General features: G+C 42.0%; 1 protein-coding gene across 1 annotated transcript in view; it reads left to right on the forward strand.

Moving 5' to 3' along the window:
- PRELID2 (PRELI domain containing 2) overlaps positions 1–25,855 on the forward strand; it is a 60,512-nt gene extending 34,657 nt beyond the window's left edge. Inside the window, exons 6-7 of the mRNA XM_032404449.1 lie at positions 19,863–19,932; positions 23,614–25,855. Coding sequence (XP_032260340.1) covers positions 19,863–19,922 — 60 coding nt within the window. The 3' untranslated portion in view covers positions 19,923–19,932; positions 23,614–25,855. The remainder of the gene's footprint in view (positions 1–19,862; positions 19,933–23,613) is intronic.
- Positions 25,856–27,177: the final 1,322 nt, after the last annotated feature.

Below are 27,177 nucleotides of genomic sequence, written 5' to 3' on the forward strand. Positions count from 1 at the left end.
AAAAAAAATGGGCAGAGGAACCAAATAGACATTTTTCCAAAGAATGCATATAGATGGCTAACAGGTACATGAAAAAATGTTGAATGTCACAAATCATCAGGGAAATGCAAATCGAAATCACAATGAGAATACCACCTCACACCTGTCAGAATGACTGGTATCAATAAACAAGAAATAATCAGTGTTGGTGGTAGGAGAAAAGAGAACCCTCGAGCACTGCTGGTAGGAATGTAGGTTGATGCAGCCACTGTGGAAGACAGTACGGAGGTTCCTCAAAAAATTAAAAATAGAACTATCCTATGATCTAGCAATTCCACTTCTGGGTATTTATCCAAAGGAAATGAGAACACTAACTCAAAAGATATATATACCCCCGTGTAAATAATGAATTATTTACATTAGCCAAGATACGGAAACAACCTAAATATCCACTGACGGATGAGTGGATAAAGAAGATGTGGGATACACACACACACACACACACACACACACACAGAGGAATATTATTTAACCCTAAAAAAAGAACGAAATCTTGCCATTTGCAACAACATGGATAGAACCTTGAGGGTATTATGCTAAATAAATAAGTCAGAGAAATACAGATACCATATAATCCCACTGATTTGTGGAATATAAAACAAAAGCAAAAACCAAGTTCATAGATACAGAGAACAAATTAGTGGTTGCCAGGGGTGGTTATAAAATAAATACGATGGGGTGTAGAGTACAACACAGTGACTATGGTTAATAATACTGTATTGCATATTTGCACGTCGCTAATAGAGTAAATCTTAAAAACTCTCATCACAAAAATGAATTCTGTAATTATGTATGGTGATGAACACTAACTAGACTTACTGTGGTGATCATTTCACAGTACATACAAATATTGAATCATTATGTGGTACACCTGAGACTAGTATAATGTTGTATGCCAGTTATACCTCAAGAAGAAAACATACCTGTGAAGGTGATGTTGGGAATGGTGTGGTTGGTGACATACGAGACGAGACAGAAAATGTCATCCATCAGTTGGAAAGTTCAGGGAATCATGGATCCTGAGCTGCTGATCAAATCCAGATTCAAGCACTGCACACAGACTTTCTGGCTCTGACTCCTGGGGACACAATAGAGGACAAGCTGTTGAGTACATGCGATGATCTGAAGTTTGGGAAGTGGAGCGTTAGATAAGAGGAAGCATGAGTTTTCCAGATGTTACTTGACTTGCTAAAATCATAAATCAAGAAGTAGAGGAAGACCTGCAGTAAAGATTGCCTGATTCCTCCCACTCTATTAAAAACTATAGTAAAGATTTTTTATTGTGATAATGTTACGTAAAATTTACCAGTTTGACTATTTCTAAATGCAGTCTGCTGTGCATTAAGTACATTCAGTGTTGTGTAACTACCAGCACCATCCAAATCCAGAACTTTTTCATCTTCCTAATAATAACTCGGTTAGCCATTAAATATTAACTCCCCGTTCCTCTCTCCTCCCAGCTCCTGGCAACCACCATTTTATTTTTTATCTCTGTGAATTTGACTTCTTGAGGTACTTCATGTAAGTGGAATCATACAATATTTGTGCTTTTTGTGTCTGGCTTACTTCATTTAGCTTAGTGTTTTCAAGGTTTATCAATGTCATAGTGTGTGTCAGTATTTCTTTTTAAGGCTGAGTGGTATTGCATTATGTATTTGTACCACATATTATTTGTTTATTCATCCGTCAGTGGACACTTGGGTTTCTTCCACCTTTTGGCTATTGTGAATAATGCTGCCATGAATATGGGTCTATAAATACCTGTTCAAGTCTTTGCTCTCAATTCTTTTTCTGGATTTTGTGGTAATTCTGTTTTAATTCTTGAGGAACTGCTTAAAAGTTTGTTTTTGAGATAGCTAGCTCTCTTTGTCCATGGCAGCAATGGACTGTACCATTGCTGTGTATTTTTCTCAAGTCCGCCCAGAAGAGTGGTGCTAAATAGACTCTACTCTTGGCTGGTGACACCAGCAAGTGTGGCATAGGGTGCTCTCCTCAGTCTGAGAGGCATTCAGTTGTCTCTTGACTCCGCCATAGTCTCTGTCTCTCTGTCGTAATTTCAGGTTCTCGTGGACAGTTTCGATCCATGATAGGTTGGAAGTGTTGAAAAGTGCCATAGACAAGTGGCACACTGGATACCACTTAAGTACATATTTTAACTTGCCTTGAGGTAAGCAAGCACGTTCAAAAAATAGATGAAGAAAACAGAGAGAAGGATCTGACAGAAAATAGGGACTGAGGGAAGTCTGAGACACATGAAAGGCTTCATACACATTTCTGCAGCCTAGGGGAATGGCCAACAGCTGTGAAGCAGGGCTGGGTTGAGCCCAGGCCAGTCAAGTCCCACCTCAGGGATCCTGGGAGAAGGACACAGCAGAGAGATCGGGCTATTCCCTGGGCACGTGTAGCTCTGCAGGTGCTCTCCAGTTATGGGAAGCTAGGCCTTGGGTCTTGGTTTTCAGCCTTTTCTTCATTAGCACCCACCCATACCCAGTGAACCTTTTCAGACTTTTTTTTTTTTTTCTATATGTCCCCCTCCCCATGAACTATTAATACCATGGAGATACTGATTATCTGTTTATACACTTATATTATGCCTTTGCTTTATACATAAAAAGTATAAGGTATTTTTCACTCCCCAAAATAAATTGTCCCCTTGTGTTGATGTGGTTCCCACTGCGAAAGTATGCTTCATACCACACTGGTTGTAACTGTCTCCATCTCCCCCAAATTCAGTCACGAGTCCCCTGGTCCCCGGACCCCCAAAATTCCAAACCAAAATCAAAAGAACTTTTTGGTGGACTCCCACGTGGTTCTTGCAGATTTCCCCGTATTATTCTTTTGGGAGAGGCTTAGGAGATAATATGGGTAATAACACTCTTGTCATGCAAGTGTTCTTTTTTAGCCCTGTTGTCTCTGTGCTTGGAGACACTTGTACAAATGCTGTGGAAATGCAGAGCTCTCGTGATGCACTGGCGTAGAGGTTTTTTTTTTCCCCCTTAAGTTTGTGAAGTACATTTTCAGTGTGTACTAAAATAATTTGTTATCCTAGCCACTCTCCTGGCAAGGCCCCATTATTCGTCCCCTCATTATTCTTGTGTTGATCGGGAGGCTGAAGCGGAGCGAGGCTGAATTCAACAGCATGTGAAATATTTGTCACCGAAACAATGTGGGCAAGTCAGACAGTTTGAACATCACTTTAAAGAAGGTCTGGCCTACACACGCTACAGCTAAAGATATCTGAACATGCTGTTTCCTTAGGGTGTTTATAAAAATCCATTTTAATAGTGGAATATAATTCTCTGAGACAGAAGGTACTATTCTTGGGTATATACCAGTATATATAAATGTGTGTGTATGTGTATATGTACACACACACTGTACACAACACACACACACACACACACACATGCACACATACACTGAGACACTGTCTTTGTAGTAGTCCAAGTGGGCATTTGAAAAACCTGGCTGCTATTTGGTCGCATCATCTTTGTAAACTGTATTAGTCATCTGTGACTATATAACACATTATCCCGGCACTCCACAGCTTACAACAACACACGTTTATTGTCTCTCAGTTTCTGTGGGTCAGGAGTCCGGGCATGGCTTAGTTGGGTCTTCTGCTTCAGGGTTTTAGATATAATCAAGGTGTTGGCTGGGGCTGTGATCTCATTGGAAGGCTCTATGGGGAAGATTCAGTTCCAGATGCATTCACATGGTTGCTGGTAGGATTCTACCAGCCTCCCTTGGTTCCTTGCCATACGGGGCCCTCACGACATGGCAGCAAGCAAGAGAGGAGGCAGGAGATTGCTAGCAAGGCGGAAGCCATAGTTTTTGTTACCTAATCATACAAGTGACATCCATTTTTTTTTTTGTATTGTGTTCATGAGATGTAGCCCACCCTCAAGGGAAGGGGATTACACAGGGCATAAATACCAAGGGGCAGGAATCACTAGGAGCAGTGTCAGTACTGCTCACCATACTGACCTCAGCTGATTGGTATGCCAAGTTGCATGCACAACTGTTAAATTCTTTTTGACATATATTGGGAATTGATAATAATTAGAAGTTGGTAAGGGTCAGCTGTACCCTCAAAACCTTACTACCAGCTTATAAAAAAGTTCTGCAACATGTACATTTTGTTAACCCTTTGTTTAGAAGTAGGCACAAAATAGTTTACCTGTTTTATCAGTTTGATTAAATCTCTGTCCTTTTGGGTGCTCTGACCATGAATCGCATCAGCAGCTAACTCACTGAAAGCAGAGCTGACACTATTCCAAAGGCAGGATTCAGCTGTTTTAAAGATAGCATCAGGCAGCCAAATCTTCTGATCCAGTGGGTGGTCATAGGACCATCTAGGCATAAACCCTGGGTGCCATCCCTAAAGTTGGCTGGCATAGGGCTTGCTGGATAGAATCTTAGACCTTCATTGTACAAGGATGGGTATGTCTCTGGAAATTTGAGCTGACCCTTGTATCTTAAGTTCCCCTAATTAATTTAACGAGAGTCCATGTGGCACATTCACTAGGAAGTCACTAACTTTACCAGTGGAAATTCACAATTTTAACATTCCTTATTCCAATTATCAAAGCCCCTGCTGTTTGTTTTCAAGGATAAAGGTAACTGAAGTTTCTGGAGAGTAAGTTTGCTGATTAGAATGCTCATAGCCCAACCTGTAGAGCCCGAAGCCTGCACTGGGATGACTGACTGTCCCTGGTGTGCGGTGTGAACTAACACGGGCACCATAATAGGATACTGTATGTGCTGACATATTTAGAAGCAAATTATAGATATCCTCATAATCATGTACCAGATTTCAGTTCCTGAACCTAGGATATTCTGCCTTTAGAAAGATTAGTTAGCATGAAACAAGGTTTTGGTTGTGTGTTTAACATAAGGATTGAATGTGAAGCTTTAGAGAAGTGCTCTTCGGTCCATGCTCTGGTTTTTTCACTTCCTAGATGTCGCATTTCACATCTTGGACCCTCAATTTTTTCATCTCTAAATTGGAGTGATAGTGGTGTACTTCATAGGGATATTTTAAAGATGAAGTATGGCTGGCAAATAAAGAAACTTCAAGAATTACTAGCATTAAGAGAAGTTCTCTGATAAGAAAGATATTTTTTTTTTTTTTTAAGATTTTATTTATTTGTGAGAGAGACAATGAGAGACAGAGAGCATGAGAGGGAGGAGGGTCAGAGGGAGAAGCAGACTCCCTGCTGAGCAGGGAGCCTGATGTGGGACTCCAGGATCATGTCCTGAGCCGAAGGCAGTCGCTTAATCAACTGAGCCACCCAGGCGCCCCAAGAAAGATATTTTTATATGTAAATACCCTCTTACATACTTACCTGAACAAAAATTTGATTGCAGCAGTTTATGGTTTTTAAAAATTATTTTTTATCATTTGTTTAAATCCGTAATTTTAATACTCATTTTATCCACATTTAACATTTTGATTTAGTTCCTTCTATGTGTCTTTGTGTATGTTGGCATACATATGTATGTCTGTATGTATGTATGGTATTTTTCTGAAAGACAAAATTGGGATTTTTTTTTTTAAAGATTTTATTTATTTATTTAATTGACAGAGAGAGACAGCGAGAGAGGGAACACAAGCAGGGAGAGTGGGAGAGGGAGAAGCAGGCTTCCCGAGGAGCAGGGAGCCCAATGTGGGGCTCGATCCCAGGACCCTGGAATCATGACCTGAGCTGAAGGCAGTCACTCAACCAACTGAGCCACCCAGGCGCCCCCGACAAAATTGGGATTATTCTGTTTAGTTAGCCCATCTTTTTCATTAATGGACACACTGTTAACATTTTCCTTGAAAACATGAGTTTTGATGCCTTCATAATAGTCCATTGGCAGAATTGCTTTTCTTGTTGGTTTCTATTTTTTTCCACCATTATAGATAATATTGTGGTAAATCCATGAATACAAATGCTTGTGTATATTTCTCATCACTTCCTGGGTTAAAGAGTGTGCACATTTTTAAGACCTTTGATGTGAATCGCTAAATTTCTTTACAAAAGAATTTTTGCCAGTTTGTAGCTTCCACCAGAAGCCAACTGGGTATTACCAGTTTTCTTGCTGTGTGACTTGAATGAAGGACCTAACCTCTTAGAACTTCATTTGTCATTAGGAAATCAGGGTTCATTATTCTACCCTCATAGGATTATTGTGAAGAGGAAATGAAATTGTTAGCTCCAGTCTTCTGATGCCTACTCCAAAGACATTGAAAGTTAATGCTTCTGTCATTAACTAATTGTTTGACCTCAGTCCTCCTCCACGCTAATGGTGTTGCCTTGGACTGGTTGCCCAGAGCTGCTCAGTTCCTCATCTGTTAAATGAATGTCTAGTAGACACACATGCATGGTAGTCACTACCCTAAAAAAGAATGGACATTTCAAAACCCAGTAATTCTAAGATAAGAGGAAGACAGCAAATAAAAGTGTCATTCAAAAGAATAAATAAAAGTCACCAGTATGACATATAAACATCAGTATAATAATCTGCTGACTGCATGTTGGAGACTTGTATTTCCTTCTTGGTTATGTGAATCTTTTCAAGATTTTTTATTGCTAGATCAGTTAAATGATGGTAACGGCCCTCTGCTTACCTGTCCCCTCCCCGTCAGCTCAGCTTGTCCTGCTTTCTCTAGAGTTTTAGTCCCAAGCAATGTAGCCTTTGTAGTGAAAACCTCTCGGTGAAAATAAGAATGCTGTGAGTGATAACAGTCTTTGGTCCTTTCCCTGAGTTTAAGTCAATGCCTTTACCTTGACTGTGAGACTTAAGAATCCAGAATCCCGTGATGGCTCATTTGAACCCATCAGGGTTGTAATAGACTGCTCAGTGCTAAAACTTGGGGGGAAGCCCTGCAGTCAGCCGGCTGCAACTGTGGGGCATTGCCTGCTGTGAAACTCGATGAGCCTGAGAAGGTAGGCCCTTCGCTGAAATGGCAGGAAGTGGTTTCTTGAGCCCTACATGTGTCACTGGCATTATTTGCCTAGTGATCGGAAGTCATGTCTCCACACATCATGCAGCATTTATTTTTTTAAAAATTTTTTTAAATTTAAATTTATTTTATTATGTTAGTCACCATACAGTACATCATTAGTTTTTGATGTAGTGTTCCCTGATTCATTGTTTTCGTGTAACACCCAGTGCTCCATGCAGTACATGCCCTCTTTAATACCCATCACCAGGCTAACCCATCCCCCCACCACCCTCCCCTCCAGAACCCTCAGTTTGTTTCCCAGAGTCCATAGTCTCTCATGGTTCATCTCCTGCTCTGATTACCGCCCCCCTTCATTTTTCCCTTCCTTCTCCTAATGTCCTCCATACTATTCCTTATGTTCCACAAATAAGTGAAACCATATGATAATTGACTTTCTCTGCTTGACTTATTTCATGCAGCATTTAATGCAGGGACCAAGAATCAGGAAATCGGGTGGGGGCCCTGCCTTGGCTGCACTCAGTGGCCACATTGCTTGGACTGGTTGCTCTGAACTTCAGTATCATCTTTTATAAATCGGAGATTGGACTAGGAGGGTTGGTTTTAATTCTGACATGATGTGATTTTTTTTGGAGCCGTCCCTCCTTTCCCTCAGTGTGTAAATACCAAGATTTAAAAATTTTTTCTGACAAATTGTCTTTAAGCCTGCATAAAAATCCAAGAGTTTAAGTTAAGTGGGGATCCAGGACCATCAGAGATATTTCATGTAACAAGTAGATGGTCAAGGGTTGAGGTGGTGGCAATAAAATATTTAAAAATGATAAACATGCTTTCATAAAATACTAGTTAGCAAGGGGGGCTGGTAAGCATGTGGTAGGGATGTTACAGTTTCATTTTATAGTCCTATTCAGGTGAGCTAAATAAAGTGCTTATTACAAAAGATTTGTAGGAGTTGTAGGGGTCTTTGAGCTGTTGGTACCCCATAATAGACATGTTGCCTTATTTTTAATCCATGTTTTCTGAAAACACAGACTGTTCTGGAAATTTGGAAAAAACCAGATACAGTATTAATATTAACTGTAATCTTTTGAGTTTTACCATGAGCCAAGCACTGCACTATTTTATGAGCAGTGGGTTCTCCCAGTGACTCTGAGAGAGAGTCCATTTTACAGATGAGGGAGTGGCGGCACAAAAGTTATTTTACTTGCCCAGGGTCATCAAGCAGCAGGTGGCAGAGCTGGAATTCCAGGGGGTCTGACCTCAGAGCCCATCTTCTTAACTGCCTACTCTTTGACTCCCTGACCTGGAGGGCAGAATCCTTTCCCCCAAAGAGCTTGACTGGGGAGACAGGACAAATGCATGACTGGTCTCCATCAGCTTGGGGTATGACCTTGGAGTCAGATGACCTTGAAGTCAACACTTGTCAGAACATAGAGAAAATGTCATCTCCATAACACTTAACTGTGGTACTTACTTGCTTTCCTAATGCTCCTTTACTCTCACACCCACCCAGGAATCTTTGGAGATTTGGGAGCCATGTTCTCCCCACTGTTCTGGATAGACTTTCCAAGCAATCTATTACTTTTCTGAGTTCGCTCTCCCACTCTGTTGTGCTAAATTCAAAAACAGAGACAATAAGAAAATAGGTATTTGTGGCCGCCATAAATCTTCACATACCTCATATAAACCTAAGGCAGACACAGAATTGAAGACTGAAACAGCGCTGGCCAGGTGGCATTGAAATACTGGAAAAATTGGGGCTGTGTCTGCAGATTGTGTGGATTAAATGCATTTGAGGCACAAATCTTTTGTGGATCAAATCTATTGTAGGACTGGACTTGAATTCAGCTGGGTTCTTTGTGCTAAATTAAGATTCTTAGTTTGACCAAAAGGCCAGGAAAATGTCATTGAGGCTTCTCAGATCAGGAGTTAATACAGAATTCTGGGTAGAGCAACTTGAATTGCAAAGGTAATTTAATTTCTTAAAGGTACATCCAATAGTTAAACTTCAGTTGTGTGCTTAAGCCCTGCAGCATACTAATTAAATGCTCTGTGAGTTCTCCGAGGTGTCCAGCTGTTCCCTTGATCGTTCTTCCTTCTCTGTAGGTGGGATTTCTTATTCTGTGTCCCCACTCTGTGGGAGAATTTCATCTCTTGCTGAATGACCCCTTTGGTTGTGCCCACCCTCTGTGGGAGTTGTGGTACCAGGCAGAGCCCCAGAAGGAGAGGGGGAGAAGGCTGGAGAGCCTGCCAGGTAAGGAGGAAAGAAGCCTGTGGCTTGTGAACCCAGGTTTGTTGGAGTGATATTTCTTTGTCACTTCCCATTTCTTTGGAATCCCACTTGCTGCCTGGGATTTGACCATTCCCTCCCTCCCTCCTTCCCTCCCTTCTTTCCTTCCTCCCTCCCTCTTCCCTTTTTTTCTTCCTTCCTTCCTTGAGGGGGGTAAGGAGGGGCAGAGCGGGGAGAGGGAGAGAGAGAATCTTAAGCAGGCTCCAGGCTCATCGCGGAGTCCAACAGGGGCTCGATCTTAAAACCCTGAGATCATGACCTGAGCCAAAATCAAGAGGTATCAGACTTAACCGACTGAGTCACCTTGACTCCTTATTTCTTGTCTAGCTTTCTTCCTTAGAGTCTAGCTAAATTATGTTTCTGTTTTTCTCTGAATTTTGTTAGTAAAGGAAAATGGTGGATTTTTGAGAGTTAATTAACTCCTTTCGTATTGACACCAATTTAAGAAGAATTTAAAGGCTATAATTAAAAAAAGTTCTCAGTTGATGGCCTCTGGTGGGGATGTTGCTTTTTTACTTTTCAAGATACTAACATTTTTTAAAGCTTACTGGTTTTTCTCTTCACTTCTTGATATGTTTGAGTATTTCATAATTTAAAAAATGGCTGCACTTCTTCCAAAAAGGCTCTTTCAGTCTGTATAAAAAAAAAAAAAATTAAGGTTTTGTTTAAAATGTTTTTGTGTAGGCGTTACCTGCACATAAATGTTTTAAAATATATATTTTCAGCAGAGCCATATAAGTTCTTTTGCCCTAGATCTCTTTGAACACCAGCAGAATGCCCTGTACTGATCAGCTGTGTGACCTTGAGTAACTGACCTTAATTTCTGAGTCTCGTTTTCCTCATCTGTAAAGTGAGGATAATATTGGAATCTACCTCATCAAGTACTTATGAGAAGTAAATGAGTTATATGCATGAAATGCTCAGGACAGGACTTGGCACACAGCAGATAATCAGTTGTTATTATTTAAAAAGAAAAATGCAAGGAAGTTATAAGCAAAAACTTATTTTTCCTATTAAGGCTGCAGACAGTTATTTAGAGGTTATGATAAGTCTGTCTTTGAAGTCACTGGAATCCGAACTTAAAACCCCTGGGCCCTGTCTCATAGGGAGTGTACAGAGCGAGCCTCTGGTGAAATGTGAACGATAGTACCTACCTTCCCAGCAGGACAATAAAAGGGAATAGTGTAAAGAAGTGCTTAAAATATCTTGGCATATATTAAATACTCCAGAAATGATAACTGTTATCTTGCCATTATAGCTCAAATTGGCATGTTCTTTTCAGTCTTTTATGTGCAGATTTTAAACAGTCATAATTACAGTGTAAGTACAATTTCCTGTCTTGCTCTTTTCAGGTAATATTATATCATAAATGCCTATCACAGCAACTGGAGAAACTGCAAAGCCAACATTTTAATGACTGCATAATACTTCATTAAGTTGCTATATAATAATTGATTGCCCTGTTTTTTTAGGATTGAACACTGAAGTCGTTTCCAAGGTTCCCATTAGAAGCGAGACCATGTGAAGCATCTTTATACTAGAATCTTTGATATTTTGTGTCATTACCGTAGAAAAGATTCCCTGAAGTACTGGTATCGGGCTGTGGCGGTTTTCATGATTCTTTGTTTGCCTTAGTGAGCAGGAGGCTTTGGTGCAGGGCTCAGCACTTTATCCTCAGCACCTAGCGCACAGTCAGTGCTCAGTAAATAGTTACTGAATTAGTGAACACATGTGCATATTACTGAATGATTTTCCGGATGTGCGAAGACTTTGTTTCTATCCTAGTTTTTAAAGATTTTTTGTTTATTTATTAGGGAGAGAGAGCGAGCATGAGCGGCGCGGGGGTGGGGGGGGTGGGGAGGGGTTGAAGAAGAGGGAGAAGCGGACTCCCTGCTGAGTTGGGAGCCTGACCTGGGGCTCCATTCCAGGGCCCTGAGATCATGACCTGAGCCGAAGGCAGACGCTTCACCGACTGAGCCACCCAGGCGCCCCTGTTTTTATTCTGTTTTATTTAAAAATAGTCTTAAAGGCAGCGAAACTTTTTAGCCATTGGGGTAATAGGAAAGGTAATAACAGGTCATATTTGTTGAGCACTTTCTATGCCCTAGGCATCATCCTCAGTACTTACGTGTGTTACCTCCTTCAGTTTGCATAACACTGCTCTGCGGTAAGGACTGTTATGACCATTTTATAGATTAGGAGACAGTCTACGTGCCCCAAATCACACAGGTGGTGAGCGGTAGAACCCATGTTCACATGAGGCAGTCAGACCCTTAGTCTCTTCACCTGATGACTAGATTACATATCCCTCCTACTTTACTTTTCCAGCAGCTCGTCCCTTTCCATGTCAGCCAGTCTAACAAATGATATTCCAGGGAACCTGAATTTCTTGGCCAAATTCCAAACAAAGTGTGAATCAGGTGTCCCTGAGCCTGGAGGGTTTTGCTTCGGTCTCAGAATGGGAGCCAGAATTGCTTACAGGTGCTTGTTCTTTAAAAGGAGTCTCACCTTTGCAGTTCACCACGTGAAGGGTGTGCAAATTTTTTTTTTTTTTAATAAACTGTAGCTTTTTTTATCGAAGGGAAGAATTTTATCACATTGTTAAACATTCAAGGCAGCTGGGAGATTTATAACGTCGTCCATGTGGGAGTTATTAATTCATGAAGGAATATCTGGGACCTAACAATACAAAGGATAAGATCCTAGGGATTAACCAATAATGCTTCCATTTAGTTAGCAATTGAAATAGAGCAATTTTTAAAGAGTATCAAATGTGCTATTACAACCATTTCTTCACTCTCTCTTTCCCCTTATCAGTTTATTATTTGATAATAATGGGGATAATGGCTGGGGACTTTAAAGAATATTTGCATCTGTGAGCACTACATGGTATTTTTTTTTCCCCTTTGCAAATAAATGACTCTTAAAAACAGCAGGTAGATTATCTTTAGACTATTATTTGCACATAGTGATTTTATGATTTAGTCATTTATTTGTAGCTTTTGTTCTGGTTGTTTGTGTTAATTTGTAGTATTAAATGCTTATACTTGCCACGGATGTCATGGTTCTGCCATACACTACACAGGTGACGTGAAGCATGGGGAATGAAGATGAGCCCTCCTAGTTATATAGCTAAGGTTCATTACGGCCCTCCAGCTCAAAGCTGTAACCTCATATCTCATTCAGCCTCCCTGGGGTTTTATCCCCAAGAAATAATGAAAGGCTTTTTGTGGGAAGTAACAGCCTCACTAGTTTTTCGATAAAACCAAGGAATTCTAATTGGCAGATATTGTGTGAAAATAGAAATGTTACCTGTGCATGTGCCTGTCCTCCAGCTTCTTCCTAGTTCATGGGAGAGCTTCACTTGGTATGAACAGAAAACAAAGCGCATTTGGAGATGAGATGAGGTGCTTTTATCCTTAGGGCAGTTTCAAGAATTACATGTAGCTTCGTTTCAGCCCGCCTCCCCTAAATAGATAAATTAAAATCACCCAGATGTAGATGGAAATAACTTTGGGATGGCAGGAAGGACTATGCCTAGGGCAACATGTCATTTTTTGGGGATTTGACTAAGAGAAGCCTGCAAATGTACCTTTTTAAGGAGGTGATGTATTGTGGGCTCAGTCACAAAAACCTGGGTGTGACTCTGGATTCTGCACTTACATAGCTGGGTGCTGTTGGTCAAGTTTCTGAGCCTCTGTGAGTCTCATTTTCTTCACGTCACTGACTTGTACGTTGAGTGTGAGGCTTAAATGAGACCAGGCCTATAATGTGCTTGGCACAGCCTAGTAGGGCCATAGTCTTTCTATAAATAGTTCTTTCCTGTGATTTGGATTCTAGTTCTGTTCCTTTTGCTGAAGACCCTGTGACCTAGAGAAAGCTGGCTTACTCTGTGGGGCTCAGTGTTGTCAAACGGAAGTTTTAGTAACTCTTAGAGGTGATGTGAAGATCAGGTGAAATGTGCTTGGAGAAATCTGATCCAGGCATGAGGTGAGCCCTTGCTGACATATCCTCTGGGTCACTGACCATCCACTGAACGGGGGGGTGCCTGGTTGTGGGAGTCCCACTGTGAGGGGCCTGTAGTCAGATTTGGGTCTGCAAAGAAATCAATAGTCGCTTTTCAGGCCGCAGGGAGAAAGGGTGGGAATGCCTGACAAAAGTCTGTCATGTATCAGTAGCTTTATATGTTGCCTCAGTGAATCCTCACAGCAATCCTGCAAGGAGGCGTGCTTGCTCACCTCCCTCCACCCATTGTATGGGTCCACAAACAAACCCATTGAGGTAAATACCCATTGTGGAAAGAGTTGGAGAAATCCAGGTTTAAATTTCAGGTTGGTCACTTACTCACTCTGTGACCCTGAGCAAGTTACTCTCCTCTTTGAGGCCCAGTTTCCTTACCTGGAAATGGTGAGAGTGAACGTGTCTTTTAGTTCAGGGGACTCTTGAGACGATTAACTGAGATAATTTCAGTATTGGTGAGATTTGGTGTGATGGGTTTTTGACTGAAATATGGCTTTTGAAAATTATATTTCCTTCAAAGGACACATGAGATATGAAGATGCAGTAGGCTGGCCTTACATGTAAAGAAAATTGTTGACGTACAGAAATTAATATGAATGTGGGTGAAAAGAAGGGGAGAGATCAAAGCAAAAGGAGAATTATTTGGGCATCTAGTGGATTGATTTATTCTGTTAGAGACAACAAGCATGCTGGTAATCATTTTATCTCTCAGAACAGGGAAGAAGCAAGGCGGAATTATGACTGTGCTTCAATTTGATGAATAGTGAATAAGTGCTGATAAAGGGAAGTGATAGGAGCCTTGTGTTTTAGTTTGTTTGTTAAAAGAGTTGGTACTGGGCCCCTTCAGTGTGCCAGGCACTGAGGCAGTGCCGCCTCAGTGTTGGGAAGACTGCCTTATAATGAGGACTGACAGATGGAATAGAGGTAGAAAGCCTCCCCTCCTTGGGGGTTTCTAAGCAGGCAACAGAAGATCGTTTGTCAGAAATGTCATGGATGGCATGTGGCACTAGGTTGGAGGCTGCCCTGTTGGTTAGTTAGTGGTGAAAAAGCCATATAGTCCAAGTCAGGAAAAATAAAATTATATATATGTCGTTTAAAAAAACTAAAAATGAAAATAGACTAATGGGGTTACACTGGAGGGTTGGGGAAGGAATTTCATAAAATAGGCAAACACCAATGCCTAAATGCCTTTTAGCCACTAACCTGTTCATGCCACGTCAGAGTTTATTTGAGAACTGGCAAGAGGGAAGTGGCTTGGTCATCTTTCATCCTGGTATTTGATCCTGGGACACCTCTCTGACTCAGGTGCATCACCCACAGTTCCTTGCAAAGACTGCTCTCTGGACTAGATATTATATCGTCCTTTCCAATTCTTAGTTTTTATTATTTGGGGGTATATTCTTTTCCACAACCAGTTGTGAGATTAAATATTCTCTTTAAGGAGAGAGGGAGTTTTATAACGTGAAGCACAGACATCTGAGTTATTATATCTGTTAATGTTCTGCAGTTACACCTAAAGATTTTGGGTTACTTATCAAAATAAAAATGAATCTTACGCGAGAGTTTTTTAGCTGCTATGGGAAAATTATATTGAGGTCATACATCCTGTCAGATATTCCTACTTGAAAAGCATTGTATTTAAAATAATTTGTAGAGGTTATTAAATATTGATTCATGTATTAAGAATCGTGCCATTTAGTTTGGGAGCAGGGCTGCAATGTCTGATTTATTTATCAGGCTTTTTGAACATCATAAATAGGGAAGGGAAGAACACGCTCCTGCTGTGTACCCAGCAGTATAATAGGCATTTTCACATATGCAATCTCATTTATGCCTTCTGCCCCCTTGTGCGGAAACATCCTGGATCCTGGACTCTCAATCCTGATTGCTTTGGGTCAAATCAAGACGCTTTGCTTGTTAGTTATTGTGCGATTTTGGCCCAGATGCTTAATTTTTCTGAACCTCAGATCTCATCCAAAAAAAAAAAAAGATAATCCTCTGAGGCAGATAGGAGAGTAAACTAAGCCAATGGCAGGTAAACCACTCAGCACAGTGCTTGGCGTAGAGTATATGCCAATAATTTTGACTGTTGTTTGGTGTTATCCTAGTTTTATGGATGAGGAAGACCTAAATGTAAAATAATTAACCTACATCAGATTAAAAGATGCTTTAATGGGCAAAAGATGTCTTCCTGGAGAAGCTTTGAGCAGTGTTTCTCTTACTTTTACTGAGAAAACTGGATGCGGTCTCCTCCCTTTTTCCCCAGACAATGCCCACTGGCCAGGTGTTTCTCCCTTCTCCTGGAGCTTCCTTTCTGTTGCGGGGAGGGGATGGCCGACAGTACAAAATATTTGAAAAAGCACGATCATTTTTTATCGTGATGAGTGCTATAAAGACAGTAGGACCAAGCTGTGTGACCAGGCTGTGGCCAGGCTGTTTTAGCTAGGGCCGTCGGGAGTCTCTGAGGAGGTGCTGGGTGAGTTGAGATCTCAGTATGGCAAGGAGGTAGTCGGCCACTGGAAGATCTGGGGATGTTCCTGCTGGAGGGAACAGTGCGTGAAAGAGAAAGGAACTGAGCATGCTGCCTGCATGGAAAGCAGGCTTGTGTCTTTGCAGGGCATCAGCCTTCGTCGGAAATCCCTGGAGCCATGATAGTGAGTGTGCATGTGTTATAAGAGCAATGGGACACTCTGGAAGGGTTGAAGCAGGGAGTGACATATTCTCATCCTTCCTTTTAAATTCATACTGTTAGGATTCTACACAGAGGAAGTGAAAAGATTTGCAGAAAGTTTTGTGTAAACCAACTCGAATGAAAAAAATAGAAAAAGACGTGAGGTCAACTTGATGTAAATGTTTTTATCGAAGGGTGAGTGGTTTTCTAATGTGAACTTCAGCATTTGACATTACTGCACTTTGTAAACATCCCTATGGCTAATCCAGATTCTTGGGGACCCATTTTAGGTCCTGCCTCTGCTGTCAAATTCTTTTCACACCATTCTTTTCCACCTTTTTTTTTTAAATACTTTCATTCTTTATTCTTTCCTTGTTTTGTTCTTTCATCTCCTGGGCAGCCCTTGTTATCCTGGCCTTTTCCACTGCTCTTTGAAGAATCCTAACTCCTGGGCAGAATGCTACTGTAACGTTAAAATTCAGACTCTTTCAACCTGGCATTCGAAAGTAATCAGTTTATCAGTCTTGTAATCCATCAACATCCAGTACCTTTTGTGTGCCCAATTCTGCACCCATGTTTTATCTTTGTGATAATTAAGTGAGCTGTTCTTGTTTTGTTAAGAGCGCCCCATAGATGTGTCTTTTGAGAACTGCTTTAGAACTCTGCAATTTTTATAAGGTCTAATACCACTGTCTTTGGGACCTCCTAGGTCAATCAGGGCTTCTTAAGGAAGCATCAGTTGGAGAACAGAATAAATATGCTGTCTGGATCGAGCCACCTTTAAAAACAATTTTTTCCAGCTCCCCTTCAGACAAGCTTTTTGTTTCCCACAATAATCAGTTATTTCTCAGAGACTCTTAGTGTGGGGGATCTGTGAAGTGTTTTCAATCTGTGAGACTCTGGGACACCTTTGTGGGGATGTGCTTGGCCCGCACAGTGTTGGTATTAGGGAAATGAGACCGTGAGAGGGCTCACTTCTCTGTACATTGGCAAATAGAGAAAGGTAGCCTTGTAATAGAAAAAATCTCAGAGGGGAAAGGAATAATAAAATCAAGCTGGTTTATGGTTTGTCAGTCCAAAAAGCTTTTAAGCCATATCTATAAAGGTGGATTCACTTAATGTTTGCTCTGCATTTCAGACATCACTGTGTGATAAGTGGTGTAAATTTAGCCTCTTTAAGCCTGATCTCCTAGGGGTTGAGTTTTAAGCATTGGAACTTTATTTGAAAGGACTCTATCGATTGGGTTTTTATTTGGTCCCTCCATACTAAAGAGAGGTACTAAATAATGGTTTGGCCGCCCTGTTAGGGTTTTTTTTTTTTAATTCACTTTATAGGTCTCTCTCTCTGCCTCTGTTCTCCACCTTCTATTTCTAACTGTTTTCCTTAAAAAGACTAAAGTGGTATGAGAGAGGGGGGAAAAAAGGGAAAGAAAAATCAACTGTCACATTGTGAACATAATTGATTCAATAAATAATGTCTTTCAATTCCCAAGGCCAACCTCACAGTCTTCACTTACGTCAATTAGTGTTCAGCTCCATAAGTGGTGGCATTCTTCTTAGGCGAATGGGGAGAGTTCACCGGTGCTCACTTCCTAAGAAGGGAGTGTGCTTTCCTATTTTTAAAGACATACCGCCAGATTTATGCAAAAAGGAGGTTGCAGCGGAATCAACGTGGCTGTCCTTATTCTTCCTGAAAATAGAAGGAAGGCATTTAATTATTTTTCAGGGTTTTGTTGAAACAAACAAATAAATGGAAACAAGGGGAATGAAAACTACTAGATTGTAAGCTCAGTGTTGGCAGGGGCTTTATCTTGTTTGTTCACCATTTGATCTCCAGTGCACACAGTAGGTGCATAATATTTGTTGAGTGGATTTGTTGATGAGTGAATGAGAGCAGAAATGAGAGCATTTAGATCTTAGGGTAAGAATGAGGTTAAATTTCATTGCACTGGTGGTTTTGTCCCCACTCCCCTCCTCCTCCCCCTAATTCTTTGCAAGGAGAGTGGCTCTAAGAGTACCAGAGGGCAGTGTGTACCGTATCTTCCGAAATGCATTCTCAGACTGGCAGGGCTGGGAGGGATCTTCGAGGTGGTGTCAGGCTGCCATTCACAAATTCTAGTAAATGAACCAGTTGGGCTTCAGAACCACATGAGGTATATTACAAATCTACAGGTTCCAGGCCCCAGCCCCAGAAATGCGGACGGTGCGGCTCTCAGTAAGGCGTGGGGACCCCTGTGTGCTTCTGTGGGTTCCCCTCCAGGTTCTGGTGTGCAGCCGCACTCCCCCTTTGGCCTTGCTGTCCCCTCAGCTCTGAGGGAGCATCTGAAACCTCATGGATATGTTACATTTTGTTTGGTGTACTCTGACACTAAATATATTTTATGGTCTTCTCTGGAGGCTCGCTCCCTTGCTTTGGCCCAAAATAAACCCTTAGTAGGAAGCCCCAGTCTTTTGTCTTATAGCTCCCTCAGGGTTTACCGCACCTGCCCGATCACGGGTATCAGCCGGGTGCTTGCTAAAGGTGCACAGCTCTGGGGCCTGCTTGAGGTCGTCCTGTATATTCAGTTTCTGTGAGCGGTCTGGGGACCTATGTTTTAAGTTAGCTTAGATCATTCCTATTCCCTGTAAACTACTTTCTAGTCCCTGAGAACAGTGTCTCCCATTCCCACCCCACCCCACCCCCTCCCGCCCCAGTCCCAGATCCAGCTCTGACTTCCTTAAAACTCTAGCTCATAATTACATCATCATCCTGTCTTTCTACGTGAAGGTTTATCCCCTGGTCTGCAGAACTTGTTCTTGAAGGAGGAAAGAGGGAATATCTGCTGTCCTCCTTCCTCCGGGGCTGGCAAGGTGGGTGCGTGGACAGGTGGGGATGTGCAGTCATGGAGTTGAGCACGTGAGAAGGGGCAGGGGAACCTTTGAAGCCAGAATAGAGTGGCTCTGTTCTCTCCCTGCGTTGTTACTCAACAGATGTATGATTTTGGGAAAATTGCTTGAACCTCTTAGAGTTACTGTTTCCTCACCTGTAAAATGGGAGTAAGAATAGTACTTGTTCAGGGGTTTGGTGTGTATTAAACTAGGTGTCCCAGGCTGGCTCTTGGGACACAGACTCAGAGACAGAGACTTTCGTGCAGAGGGTGACTGCCCTCGGGAACAGCCCTTACGAGGGAGTGGGGGAAACGGAATCAGGCAGGAGGGGACTTCGAACTGTGGTGATGGAGCAGTGAAGGTCTCAGCTGATCCCATGGGGACCTCTAGACCTGGGGTGTCCTTCAGTGTCCAGAGTGGAGGGAAGGAGGCTGGGCCTTCAGGCCCCCATATCCACCGGTCCTTGGATGTGGGTGGCCCCTGGACAGGGGACATGACCTCAGGTAAGGCAGCTCCCTTTGGCTGAGGGTGGCCGCGCCCCCAGTGCTGGCAGGTGGGGAAGGGGTGCCCAGGTGCTGGAGGGGTCTCTGCGGTGCACCCTGCACCCACTACGCAGGACCACGCTCACGCAAACCCGGGCAGCCAGTGTAGCGCATTCGTAAGTGCTCAGTAAGTACTCATTATTGCCATTATTATTCCAGCTCTGGCAATGCCCCTTAGCAGCTGGGCCACTTTCAAGAAGTGACTTACCTTCTCTTGGCCTGTTTTCTGTTGTTTAAAATGGAGATTCTAAACTCTCCTGTGCCTGCTTCCCTTGACTAATTCTGAGCCCATATAGAGAAAATGGACGTGAAATTGGTGAGAAAAATATTATAAAAATGTAAGGTATGACTATGAGCTTACTTTTCTGAAATGAGTATAGGGCCGCGACTTGGATTTCTTGAAGGGAAGGGGTCGTGATGAATGTAAAAGTGTTTGTTCACAAACTGTGGCGTTCTGATGGTTCTTTCTTCTCTCTCTAGGGAATTAGAATAATGGAGATGCTGCTGAAGGAACAGTGTGGTGCCCCCTTAGCCGAATAAAGAATCATCAGTGAGTACCGAAAGCAAAATCAGAATTATTTACTCCAGCCATGTTTTCATGCCTTTAAGCCCTGTATGATGCATTGGCCTCCCTGGGCTACTCATGCTGTACATTTCCCAGTTACGGGCAGAGCATACTGTTTCACAGGTGTTTTGTTATCTCTTCAGCACCTTCATTTACTTTGTTTCTTTGATTTTCAGAGCAGTTTGGTACCACGTACTGGGTTACAGCTGCATTCAAATTGTTTAAACTGCTCAGCACAATCCAGCGTGATTGCGACCCTCAAGGTCTAGATTTGTAGACTGTGGTTCAGGATTAACAGAAACTTAATTTTATTCTGGGAACAATGAAAGGAGGGGTTTAAAAGCTGTATCTGAAGCAGAAAGAGAAACAAGAAAGGGGCATGTTCTGATTGGCCAGTGAAATAATATATTTTATTGGTCATCAGTACTTCCACTGGTTGGGAGTGGCTACCTGAAACGCTATGGAGAAGGGTTCTGGCAGCTTGAGAATACTTGTGGGCTCTGGGTGAGGGTGCTGTGCGTGACGAGCACCGTGTGTGGTCTGTAGAGCATGGGGGAAAGGCACTTGGCACCTCGAATTGAGGACAAATGCTGCCGGCGTCACAGGTAGCGGGGGGGTTTTAGAATTAATTTTTTTTTCCTTAAGTTTTTACTGTCTACACGAAGGAGAATGGTCTCTATAGTGGAAAGGACAGAACAAAGTTATTTAAGAAAGAGCCAGAGCCTAAAATAAATGAGTGTAATGGATTTGCCTCTTACCAAATTTATTGGACTGGGATTTTTAACATCTGAGAAGCAACTTTGGACTCTAATTGTGATATACAATACAGTTTGAGAACAATTAACCAAAGAAAAAGCAAAATGAACATTTATGTACAAGTTCTTCGGCATTGAACACACGCTAGCCAGGCCTGTGAATAGATTTATTCATGACTGGGGAGGCTAAATAAGATAATTTCATTTAGCACAAGCACAGCACATGGCAGGTGCTCAAACATGTTGAAGTGAAATCTAAATATGCTGTGTTCCTACATCTACTCTGTTCTTGAACAAAATTCTTGAGGCATTTTTGTGAGGCTCACCAAGTAGCTCTAGAGCTCACGCACTTGAGTGCGGATCCCATCTTACTCCTAAGGGTGAGGTCTAAGGTCAGCTCCAGGTTAAATGAGAGAATGTGACAGGACTCCACTTATAAGTAAACATTGGTTTTCAAACTTCAAATTAATGATTTGGAACGTCCTTGAATATCAGAATCATCTGGAGGATTTGTTAAACATGGACTGGTGGGTCCCACTCTCAGAGTTTCTGAGTCAGTAGATCTGGGGTGCTGTCCGAGGATTTGTAGTTCTAGCAGGCTCCCAGGTGATGCTGCTGCTGCTGGTCCAGGGCCCACACTGAGAACAGTTGCTTTAAACGACGTCTTGTCTCTGAGTAGAGACAGATGATGAAATACAAGGGCACTGAGGAAGCTAATAGCTGGAGTTTTCAAATTATTGTCATATATTTTGTTGTCTTTAGATTAATCAGAGGAATGATTTTCTTGTATGGCTTTTCCCTGATTTTAGCATCTCACGCACGTCCTGTTTAATTTTTTTTTTTTCTGTTTAAATGGTGACATGCTCCACACTGGAGGAAAGACAACTGAAAAGAACAGAGATGACACTCACACCAACTTGTGTTTTTGATTTTAAGTGAAATGAGGAAATTCAACAAGCCTCACCTGTTGTCATAAATTACCCATGCTCTTTTCATTTGTTTATTTGTTTTGTTTTTACTGTGGTTGAAAGCTGAGCCATGAACTCGGGGCTTTGCATTGTTTCTAAAAGCAACTTGTTCTCCTCTTTCAAGTGAAGTGGTTGAGGTCTGGGTACTACCAGGAGTTTAGTGTGGGACAGTTGTATTCAGGGCATTTAATGCAACAGAGGTTTCGAAGGATTTACATAATTCAAGCTCTCTTAATTCATGACCCAGAGGGGCAAATGTGAAGTAACGGATATGTACTCTTACCACATAAATCTAATCCAAATTAGAGCCTGTTGCCGAGGCTTTAAGCACTTTTTCAATATCCACTTTATTGAAGTATTATTTATGTACAATTAAATTGACCAATTTTAAGTGTACAGTTTGGTGGGTTTTGACAAATACATAGTTATGTAAGCATCGCAAAAAAGATGATATAGAACATTTTAAGGCTTTGATGTTGCTGCCGTGTTTTTGCCAGCTTATTGCTTCCCTTTTTTTTTCTTGACTATTATTACAGAGTTTTGGCAAGCTTGAAATATGCCTGTTTTAATGGAACTTCTTTTCTCAAAATTGGCTCTACGGAAAATGGGAGAAGGATTGTTTTTATGAGCAATAAAATGTCACATTTAAAGGAAGGGGGTAGATATCAGGTCTAAGGCTGTAGAGGAAGGGTCAGTCAGTTATTGCCCTCAGGCCAAATCCAACCTGCCATCTGCTTTTGTAAATAAAGTTTTATTGGGAACACAGCTATGTCTCTGGCTTTCTTATGGCTGCAACACCGGAGTGAATAGCTGTGACAGAGCGCTCCTCTCCTGCAAGGCTTAAAATATTTCCTGTCTGGTCTTTTAAGGAAAAGCTTTCTGTCCCCTAGGTTCGAGCATGCCCCATCCTCAGTTATGATCAAGGAGCCTTGTGGTGGTGGTTTACCTTTTTGATATGGCATTGGATATGTATTTCAAAGTTAATAGTGTGACAGTTTATTTTCTCTGTATTAGCTCTAACCTCACCACCCGGATGATTTTATTTTAAGGCCTAAAATAGCATTGAAATTATCACAACAATGAAGTTAAAATAGCAGCAACCGTCGTCATTACCATTGTTCATGAAGTTCCAGTGCACGTGCACAAGGGAGTAGAACAGTAGGCATTTTGTTTAGCGGATAAAGCAGCTCTCTGATGTGGCGGAGGTCTAGGTGCTGTGTAGTACAGCGGACTCAATTTGCCAGTTTGGGAATTTTGCAGTTCTTAATTAAAAAAAAAATTCTGTGGGATTTGGATGAATTTGCATAGGGAGACATTTACTATTTTTATATCATACCCCATTTCACATTTGCCTAATTTAAATTCACATAGATTGTGACCACCTTGTATATGGTGCCCAGTCCTCAAGATACTCCCCAGAACTCTCTCTGGCCTGTGTATCTACGTGGGCATTTGAAAATTAGAAAGCTTAGAAGGTGATTTTGTCATGAGCCAAAAGGGAGGTACATAAATCTCACTAACCAATATGCTTGTGGTGTTGCAGCTGACACGTCCATTTGATAGATTTTTGATTTCCTGTCATTTTTGAATAAAACAAATAGCCCTGACATCTGTTTGTTCTTGCCACTGGCAGTTGGGAGATGGGGCTTGGTGAGGTTTGATAACATAGCAGAGTTCTTTCACACTGGAATGATGAAGCCCTCAGCTCTAGCTCTGTCTTGACTCCCCTTTGAACCAGCTCCTCTGGGTCACTGGACTTAATAAAATAAGATGCCAGCTTTGTTCAAAGATCATTAGGAGGCAGAAATGCAGTTTCTTCAAGAATTATCCATAGTGATAGCGTTCAAGTGACTTTTAAGAGTTGCTTCAGAAAAGAGGCAAATAAGTATTGATTGGCGAGACATGTTTATTAGGTGACAAAGCCTGTTTGCTTTCTGTTGCAGGGGAGCTGTGGTGTGCTACTTCTGCTCGGGAATCACTTCTTGGCCATAACACATCACTGATGCATGCAGTTTTCCAAATACAAGCTTAAGGATACAGTGTCGGCAGCTTAAAGAAGAGGAGGCCTTCCTGCCAGGACGTGAAACGATGTCCTCCCCTGGGAGCCTGCCTCAGATAGTGGCCCTCTTGGATATGAGACCTTCTAGAGGGATTTTTATGGCACAGTGTCTTTATGATTTACAAATAAAGGAAAAAACCCATAGAAGGTGACGTCTGCCCTTCTTCAGGATGTCTTGCTGATTGCCTGGTGACGATGTCAGGGAAGCAAAGGACAGGCTAGAGGCCTGGCGAGTGGCACTGGTGCCCATGTTATCAGCATCATTGCTCATAGGATTCATGAGAAGATTTGGGGACAGATAAAGGAGTTGAACCTGATGCCTGATGCCTGGGTGGCCGACAACAGAAAGGAATGTACCAGGCCTGTGTTGAAGCTAAGCCGTATTTAGAGTCATGTTTGATTCTCAGAAATCGGGAGCATTTGATATCTACCCATAAGCACTACCTAAGGGCCATCAGTATAGATTCTGTAACGTAACATGTCAGCTGTGTCATTTGGTCTCCTGAAAGAACGTGGCGTGGGGAGCGGGGAGGCAGCGTGTAACTTCGGCATTGTGAGATGTGGAGCAGATCGTTAGCCTGTGTTTCACTGGGCACAGATGTCTCTGTCTCGTGATGATTAAACACGGAAGGGCAAGCGGGGGGCAGTTTAGTGCGAAAAGCACAGGTGTGGGAATTTGACAGACCTGTGAGTGCAAGTGTTGCCGCCCACCAGCTTAGTGATCGATCATGTACATAATTTTCAATCTTTCTGAAGCTCTTTCTTTTTAATTGTACAACGGGGTTATGGGATTAACTTCATGAGGTTGTTGGACCGATTTGAGATCATGTCTATCAAGTGCAGTATGCTACCTCTTGCAGAGTAGAAGTCTTGTAAACAGAAGTGTTATTATGTGAAACCATTTTGAAAATGTACTTTTCAGATGCATTGGAGGGTAGTATGACTGTTTGAAAATTAGGTGACAGTAGTTTGCATTTCCCGTGATTAGAAGCCAAAATATAAACGCACACTACCTAACAGAAAGCTTGAAGAGAGGCAATAATTTGGAATTTATCTGCTTAAGATAAAAATTGGGCCATTACTGGAAAGACTTGGGGAAATCTTTTTTTTTTTTTAAATATTTGAATATTTTTCCACTTAGTGCAGTGATGAATTTCAAAACAATTTTATTTGTTCATTCAAGCCTGCCAGTGTGAGCTTCTTCTTACTGTGTTTGAGCTGTTTGTGCTGCTTGAGTTTTGTCCCTTAGGATAATTCTCCTTATTTTTTTAGTGTTTCATTCTTCAGGTGTGTTGGAGGGAAAAGGAATGGTAGAAACCAGAACACACTTTGACTTCCTTTTCCAGTTTGTAAATGGCATTTGGTAGGCTTTTGGAATAATATCCCATTTCACAAAATAAAAGGTGATGTAAATTATCACAAAGGTGAGAGGTTAGAAATCCATATTTGGAGGTTGACATTGGAATGAACTTACTGCTTCACACTCAACACCGTGCATCCTCTGAAGGCAGGAGTTCTCAGCCTTGGGTGTTCATTAGAACCACCTGGGGAGCTTTATGCACCATCCGCTGCTGCCCGGGGTTACGTCCCAGAGCAATACAGCAGGATCTCTGGGGCTGGAACCCGGTGTCCGTATTTTCTAAAGCTCCCTAGGTGGTTCCAATAGGCAGCTAGGGATGAGAACGCTATAGTGAATTCTAGGTGATTTTCAGACATTATCTGATTTCTTTCTCAACACTTCCAAAGTAGGAAAGGATCTTTGTAGCAAGAATTTTTGTTAGAACTAGAAATAGTGAAGCACGGAGAGGCTGAATTTTTGCCCTAATTGCCTGGAGCCGGGGTGGCCAGTGCAAATGGCTTTGGGCACCTGTCAGGTGATCTGATGAGTCACGCGGGCAGGTGGCCGCTGCGAGACGGTGGGGCTGCACACCTTTGTAAAGGTGGGTAGCTGCTGCCCAGGTCCTCCACACTGTGGCCGTGTGGCTGGCCTTTCTAGCGACTCCACCAGTTTGGTAGGAAAAGACAGATTTTTTTAAAGAAAAGAATTCTCCCAGTTTTTATAGGTTAGCAATAATTCAGAATTGTTTAAAACTTGTGCTGGCCATACAAAATGTGTTTGCCAGTAGTTTTCAGTCTCTCCCTCGAGAGTGTTAAAGCCTAGCTTAGGGCGCCTGGGTGGCTCAGTCGGTTAAGCGACTGCCTTCGGCTCAGGTCATGATCCTGGAGTCCCGGGATCGAGTTCCGAGTCAGGCTTCCTGCTCAGCAGGGAGTCTGCTTCTCCCTCTCCCGCTCCCCCCTCTTGTGCTCTCTCACTCTCTCTCTCAAAAAAAAAAAAAAAAAAAAAAAAGGAGTGTTAAGGCCTAGCTTAAACACCCAGCCAATTTTTAATAGATTTGCATTTCCCCATTCTGGATGTAAGCTGCATTCTGCCTCTCCTACAAGACTGCTTTGATACGTATTTTCTTCCCATTCCCAAGAAATCCTCTGGTCACTCAGTATTTTTTTTATTTTTATTTTTTTAAATTTTATTATGTTAGCCACCACAGTATTTTTTTTTAAACACTCTGCAGGCATCCATTGCTTTGAACTTCACATATATGGCTTCGAAATCTTATGCTCTTTTTAAAATTAATTAGAGCTTGTTAGAGTTTATTATATGTCAGAATCCTTTTCCTGTGATAAGACTAATTAGAAATGTCAAAACCAGGAGTAGTACCGCCTTACCGGGCATATTAGGAACAAGTGCAGGAAGGGGTTAATTCACAGGCCTGGCCAGTTACCTCCTGACTGGGTGGCTGAGCCTACACTTCATTTTTTTTTTTTTTAAAGTAGCCTCCACACATAGCATGAAGCCCAGCATGGGGTTTGAACTCACAGCCCTGAGATCAAGACCTGAGCTGAGATCAAGAGACCCTTAACCAACTGAGCCACCCAGGCGCCCCTGAGCCTACACTTCAAGGCGATGATTTTGTAGAGTGATTCCCACACTTCTACTTGTACCAGAAATCCTCGGGGAAGAGTGCTAAACTGTAGGCTCCCAGACCTTCCCGCAGAGATTATGATTCAAGGAACTTCACTTGGAACTGGGGGATCTACATTTTAAAGTGAATTCACCAGGAGATTCAGTCGTGCTGTTCCACAGACCGTATTTTGAGAAACACTGATTTCAAGGGCCATGTTGTTGCCCTCTGTGTCTCCTATCATGTAAAAAGATTTTGCAGTCATTTGGGCCCACTGATCAATAGAATTGACTGCTCAGGACACAATATAAAGTTCTTATGCAGAGATAAGCTGACTGAGGCTATCCCTACGTGATTGAGGTGCTTTTACCATGAAGGGGCTTTTATGGTTTCCATCATACGTGGATAAAAAAGGTGCTGTATTATTTTTTATAAATTGTGTATTTTATAAGCAGTATATGTGTGGTAATAATATCCCATTTGTCAGA

Source organism: Phoca vitulina, unplaced genomic scaffold (assembly GCF_004348235.1).
Source record: "Phoca vitulina isolate PV1807 unplaced genomic scaffold, GSC_HSeal_1.0 scaffold6, whole genome shotgun sequence".
NCBI lineage: Eukaryota > Metazoa > Chordata > Mammalia > Carnivora > Phocidae > Phoca > Phoca vitulina.